This window comes from Oryzias melastigma, linkage group LG5 (assembly GCF_002922805.2).
Source record: "Oryzias melastigma strain HK-1 linkage group LG5, ASM292280v2, whole genome shotgun sequence".
Lineage (NCBI taxonomy): Eukaryota > Metazoa > Chordata > Actinopteri > Beloniformes > Adrianichthyidae > Oryzias > Oryzias melastigma.
In genome coordinates, this window is record NC_050516.1 from 31054558 (window position 1) to 31061088 (window position 6531).

At 43.7% G+C, this 6531-nt stretch overlaps 1 protein-coding gene across 2 annotated transcripts; it reads right to left on the minus strand.

The window, feature by feature from the left end:
• On the minus strand, window positions 1–4413 carry cdkn1a (cyclin-dependent kinase inhibitor 1A). Of its 2 annotated transcripts, none has more exons than XM_024269177.2 (3): window positions 3972–4413; window positions 2025–2460; window positions 1–1093 (listed from the first exon to the last, which is right to left on the minus strand). In XM_024269177.2, exons 2-3 carry the CDS (start codon window positions 2449–2451, stop codon window positions 1038–1040), a joined length of 483 nt encoding a protein of 160 aa, XP_024124945.1. In that variant the 5' UTR covers window positions 2452–2460; window positions 3972–4413; the 3' UTR covers window positions 1–1037. The 2 variants fall into 2 exon arrangements, with proteins under 2 accessions (XP_024124945.1, XP_024124944.1); XM_024269176.2 differs by lacking the exon at window positions 3972–4413 and adding an exon at window positions 2605–3000.
• Window positions 4414–6531: the final 2118 nt, after the last annotated feature.

The window sequence follows — 6531 nt, forward strand, 5'->3', positions numbered from 1 at the left end:
TTGAGAATAATCATCAGCATTTATTTCAGATTCATCACGGTTACACACAGTCTGAACACAATGAATAACACAAGGCACAATAAATAAGAGTAGACTCATGAAAAGCTGAGAAGTGATTACAGGACCATAAGCAGAAGTGCATTCGGGCCGGTTTGCTCTTTTTGAAGCCGTCAGTTCATAAATGATTAAAGTGACCTTACATGACACTCATCCAGATTAACCGGAGCAGCAGGATTTGCTGGACAGATATGTCATTTACAAGCAGAAAGCATTTGTTCCATCCATGACACCTTATCAGCTTTCCTCGTGAATACATTTGTATCTGAAATACTTTTCCTGATCGTCCTTTATGGAGCTTAAAACACCTAAAAACATTAAACTTCTGTGCAATACTGCAATTTTTTTTTGTTTTTTACTACTTACAAATACATGCTAAATATATATCTCTATATAAATGCTCCATTCTTGCTACACGCTTGACATTCATTATTAGAGCCATTCACACATCAGGACAGAGCAGCAGACGACGTCTTAGAGACAGGAAATGAATGGAAATGCAGGTAGAAGCAGTTCTGTGGTTCATGATTGAAGCAAAAAAAATTTGATCAATTTCCACAAGTTCATATAAAAACACTTCACTTATGTTAAAAAATGCAAAAATGAGACTCCTGTACAGCGCTCCATGCATCTTGAATAAGTTACTGACTATTGTGACACGCGGGAGTGTCCGGCATCTTCTTTCTCCTGCAGGCGGGAGCTGAGATGTGGAATGTACAGTAGCAAAAAATGTCCGTCATCACTTTGGCAACCCCTTGATCCAAATGAGGAGAAATCCACTGATTCTGTGGATTACTGTTAATCTTCTCTGCTCAAATGTCCCCTTCTTAGCCCTGGGAAAAGCACCAATCCCTCACATACAGTAGCCTAATTAACTGAGCGGTGATATGTGTTTGAGCCCTCCCCTCTGAGTTCACAGGTATGGACTCCCCTGCAGAGGATGTGGTTCCTGAGTGGGGCGCGGCGTGGGCGCTCCTCCGTCACTCGCCGGATTTCTGCGGCATCAAGACTACTCGTCTCTTGGCCTGGTAGAAATCTGCGGGGATGAAAGTGACACAGAGGTCAGAGGGAATCCATGCAGTGACACAGACACTGATGCAGCTTAAAGTCCCACTCTGATCATCTTTAGTCTACTATAGAGGTGGTCCCAAAAGCAAAATAAATATTAAAACACCAGTTTCCCAAAGTAAAAATAAAACATTTTGATAAGACAATTTAACCTTTTAACACCGGAGCTCCAGTTTTATGTTCTTTGGTTTACTGTAACTTTTCAACCGTTAACACGATAATTCCAGTATATTCTGATATATATATACACATACATACTGGTTTAAGTGCTCTACCGCTAGCTTACAGCACTGTTCCCCAAACTACGGCCCTCGGGCCGGATCCGGCCCTTCTCCACATTTGGCCCGGCCCCCCCAAACACCATCAGAGATGCATTTTTTTTCCTCAATTGGGCCAATCCAGACCCACATAGAACATGACTTTTTATTCCATAGACTATTTATTGGTTTTATTTTTAAACGTTTCAGTATTGTTTTTTTTTCTGTGAAGATTACAGAAAGGAATTATTTTATGTCTGGAAAGACATTCGTTTTATGTTTAGGCTGTGATTGTTAAACTTTTTCTGTTAGCCCCGCCCCCCACATCAGAGAAGAAAACAGTTATGTACCCTCATAACAAAATGTGTGGGGACCCCTAGCTTAGAGCTCCTTACGCCCCTAAAGTTAGCGGTGCGACAAAATTAGTGAGCGATCTTGAAGTGATCCAGCCGAACAGTTTTGATATATTTTTTGTGTCACAAATACGCCCTTTTTCAAACATGATTATATTTTTATTTTTTTTGCTTCTTATTCATATCAACTTGAATAAAAAAAATACAGTTTTCTTTATGCGCCTTCCATCCTCATAAAAATGCTAGAAGAACATGTTACAAAACACAATTTTAAAACAAATCAAAGTACCTGTAATGTTCGTCTGTTTCCTCTTCATCCCACCTTTCTCCTCCTTCTGTGGCGTTTTCTCCACGTTGAAGGACCTTTTCTTTGGCACAAGCGGGATGTTCTCCTTCTCCCTCTGAGGCACCTCGGCTCTTCTCCTCTTGGGAGGGGTCCTCGTCTCCGCCGGCTTCTGGACCGGTCCAGCATCTTGACAGGAGCACCTGTACAGCAGCGGCACTCGGGCCCCCGGGACGCTCTCCCACTGGAAGTGGCTGCTCTCCAGAGGCTTGTCGGAGGTAAAGTCAAAGCCCCAGCGAAGCGAGGCTTCATCCAGGTCTTTGCGCAGGGCGGCCTGGTACTCCAGCCGAAGCTGCTCCCGGTCCACCGGGCCAAACAGGTTTCGCCTCACGGGTCTCCGGGGACCGCTGGGAATCCGCTTTGGAGCAGCCATCACTCTGCACTGTTTCAAAACAGAACAAGTCAGGTTAGAGGTCAGAGATAGAAGGAACCTGCAAACACTTAAGCATCATTTGATGATCAGATAAACCAGTAAAATCTCTAAACTAAAGAGTCAAAAAAACAAAGTGTCAAAAGCTCAGCTCACCATGACTGCTCAGCTCTATAGACTCTCAGAGAAAAGCAGAGCTCTGCCTCTCCTTCCTATTAGAGGCTGAATCATTGGTACATGCCTGGACATAATCTCACAGACACGTGAAAGGAAGCTCCAACACACAGTCACCACTAGGGGGCAGAGTGGCACCAAGGCAGTTCAATGAATCATCTACCACTAGAGTCATTCCAACAAGGAAAGACTGCATCAGCAGCCCTGTTGTCTTTATCCCAGACAACCGGAAAGAGCTGGAGTCAAAGGTTTTCCTTTTGAGGAAAAAGGAAATCCATCCCAGACCAGACTGGTTCACCAGGAGAACAGTTCGGAAAATATTCACAAAAAGGAGCAAAAACTGTTTTTTTTTTCTTAGAATATACAACATAAAACCCCAAAGAGGATTTAAAAGATTGTTTCTTATTATAATAATTATATTAAAAAGAATGTTGTTTTCAAGCTCTACTGTAGAAAGACTTTAGATCAAACTCAAAACGCACACGGGCCAAAATCTAAAACACACCTTAGGTCACGGAACAACAGGATAAACATTTATTGAACAAATGAAAATGTTAAAACTTTTTACCATAAATATGAATAAAAACAGGCAGGAATATTATATTTTGTCAAAATTATACAAGTTAGAAATAAGCAGAAGATAACATCGGACTATTAATAACAATAAAATAAGATGACCTGGAGGGCCGAATAGAATTATCCAAAGGGCCGGATCTGGCCCCCGGGCCTTGACTTTGACACATGCTTTAGAAAAACAATTTATAGCAGACATATTGTTTTTTATTTAGTTAAAACCAATTCTAATTCGTGAACATTTTTTACTTTTTGCTCATAGAATCCTATTGGTTTTAATACAGACCATAAACAGGTCAAAGGTGATCAAACCCAGACATTCAGTCATGTCACTGACTCTACAAAGCCTCTGCTGTCTCTCCAGGGCGGGGTAAATGTGGGCGGGGCCACCGCCCACCGGGGCGGGCGTTCGGCTGCTGGCGGGAGACTATGAATCCGGGTTTGGTCCAGCCCCCGTTCGGTTACTACGAGGCTCCACGTGAATGTGGAACACGTGTCCCCCATTCAAACCGGGCTGTCACCGCCGGACTCACGCTCACCGCGCGCGCGCATCAAAACATCCCCGATAAGACTTTGTGGAAAACGGTCACGTGTAGAACCGAGACTTTGGAGACTTTTTAGAGTTAAAAAAGTTATAAGGAGATATTTTTCATTCATTTGATCGGAGTGTTAGATCATGTAAAAGCGAGCCATGAAGCAACTTTAACAGTTATGAATAGACACAAACCTCTAACCTTTCGAACATATTTTCATGTTTTCTTTGTTATTTTACTCACATTTATGAGTCCAGTGAAAATCCAAGAATATTTTTCTTTTTCCCGTGAGCCTCCTCGTCTCAGCTGTGATGCTGCAGCACCTCCGCGGAGCAGAAAGAACCTCCTGGATGACTTCTCCCACTATTTTGCAGACATGCTCACGCTCCAAACTTTATGAACCCGGTGGGCGGGGACCCTCAGCTCCCGTGCGGGGGCGGAGTCAGCGGGCTCGCGCACGTGGACCTGCTCCGGTAAAAAAAACACGAGGACACGTGAAGCTCTGGCTCAGGACTGGAGGAAATTCCAGCTCAGGACACCTCCACGATCCCGCTTCTTCTCACCCACGGCCACTGCGCATGCGCGAGCGCGGCCGCTGATCAGAGAGCAGCAGTATCCCGGATACAGACAAACACATGCAGTAAACTCCAAGAGCACACACCAGGAAATCTCCCACAATTCCAGAAAACGTTTTGATTTTGTTAAATAAAAAATGATTTGATTTTGTTTTCAATTTAAAAAAATAAAATCTTTCTCAAACATACACATTAGAACAAACCAGTGGCGGGCCGTGCATTTCACACCTAGGCCTTCAGTAGTGCTCCATCTGAATCAATCCAACCCTCATTAACTATTTTATGGCTATAAAACTTCTAGTGCAGGTACAGCTGCCACACACACACCAAAAGCATTAAAATAACCTAATAAAATTTCAATATTATGTAGGGAGATAGCAAAATTTTACTCACCAAAAATCCAGATTATTTAAACACATAATCCATCCTTTCTATCCTCAAGAAGATTTCAATCACTCTGTCGTGCAGAATCCGTGCGTTTCGCAGATGGAAAGTGTTCCGTGGCTGTGATAAGCTGGAAAAGGCTGCATGCGGGAAATGTTCTGGTATTCCTGAAGCCTCTTGTGGTCCAGGAGGGAGACAAACTTCAGTTTTTGTGATCGATCAAGGTCTGTGTCTGGAAAATAATATTTGCGCGAGGATTTTGCGCTGCACGCGCCCGCGGTGCGTTCAGGAGCCTCGTAGATTTCAGCTTCACTCCCGCTCAATGGAGTCACGGAACTCCTTTACCCGTGCCAGAAAAAACTGTGCCACAACTTTACCCAGACATTCATTTTCCACCAAAAATCAGAAGATGAGACGCTTTCCACTGGTAACATCTTCAAACCTGACACGCCGCTCCTCGGCACCTGTGTCCGTCACATAATGCAGAACCAGAGCGAGCTGCGAGCTGTCCAATCAAAGCTCGTGAAAATGATGACGTTTCCGTGCGCCTTCTAGCTGGCCTAGCACGTGGTCTCCTCCAGATCTGATTGGTTGAAGCAACAGTTTGGTGGACCATTATTTTATGCTACAGGGCCCGCAGAACTGATTGTGAAGGCCTCCGGGCAGATTTCTTTGACCCTAGCAACAAATGGTGCTGCAATGTGATTGGTTAATGCTTAAATAGGAAAATACACGTCTGCACAACCAGGGAGACAGCAATGAAAGGACGAAGACAGAGCATTTGGAATTATAGAATACCTATTCACAGAAATAAATAATAATTAATATATAATTAATATCAGTCTGTGATTCAGATATTTTTAGGCCAGCAGAGAAGGCCTTGCAGGCCCTGACGGCCCGCCACTGGAACAAACAAACCAAAGCTACTGAACCAACATACATGTCAAACATCTATTTGTTCTAATCTGTGTTTGTTCTGTTCAAGTTTGCATCAACTAAAGGAACAAACACAGCATCAGTCATCCTTTATATTGACAAAAAGACCTGTGGAGGGAGTGTCATGATAGGTTTTCACAACAGAGCTGACGTTGAACAATACCACAAACTAAACTTTTGATCTACAGAAAAATAGCGCAACTCGCTTTGTGTTTTTTAAATGTAATTTTAGTTGTTTTCTTCAAATATTATTCACCCTGACAAAATATTGTCCTTGAGAATGTTGTGTTTATGTTGTTGGAAAAAAAATATAAAGAAAAGTTCAAAAATAAAAAAGATAGCTCAATACAGCAGAGCTCGCCACTGCTAGCTCGCTACAGATGAGCTCACTAGCATGCTACAGCGGAGCAAGTGAGCTACAGCAGAACTCACTAACGAGGAGCTCGCTAGCATACAACAGCAGAGCTGGCTAGCTTGTTAAGGGGAGGTCGCTATTTCAATACAACGGAGCTCGCTAGCTCTCTACAGAGGAGCTAGCTAGCATGCTACAGTGGATCTCACTTGCTTGATACGGCAGAGCTCGCTACCGAGGAGCTGGCTAGCTCGCTACAGGTGAGCTTGCTAGGAAGCTAAAGCGGAGCTCGCTAATTCGCTAAATCAGAGCTTGCTTGCTTGATACAGCAGAACCCGCCACTGATGAGCTTGCTAGCATACAACAGCAGAGCTTGGTAGCTCAATAAAGGGAGGTCGCTAGCTTAATACAACTGTGCTTGCTAGCTTGCCACAGAGGGGCTTGCTAGCATGCTAAAGCAGATCTCACTAGCTTGATACAGCAGAACCTCCCACCGACGAGCCTGCTAGCACACTACAGATGAGCTTGCTAGCATACAACAGCAGAGCTTGCTAGC

Coding starts and splice junctions, on each gene's coding strand:
- cdkn1a (XM_024269176.2), bottom strand. Junction 1,094..2,024: donor GAAACAGACGAACATTACAG/GTACTTTGATTT, acceptor TCATCCCCGCAG/ATTTCTACCAGGCCAAGAGA.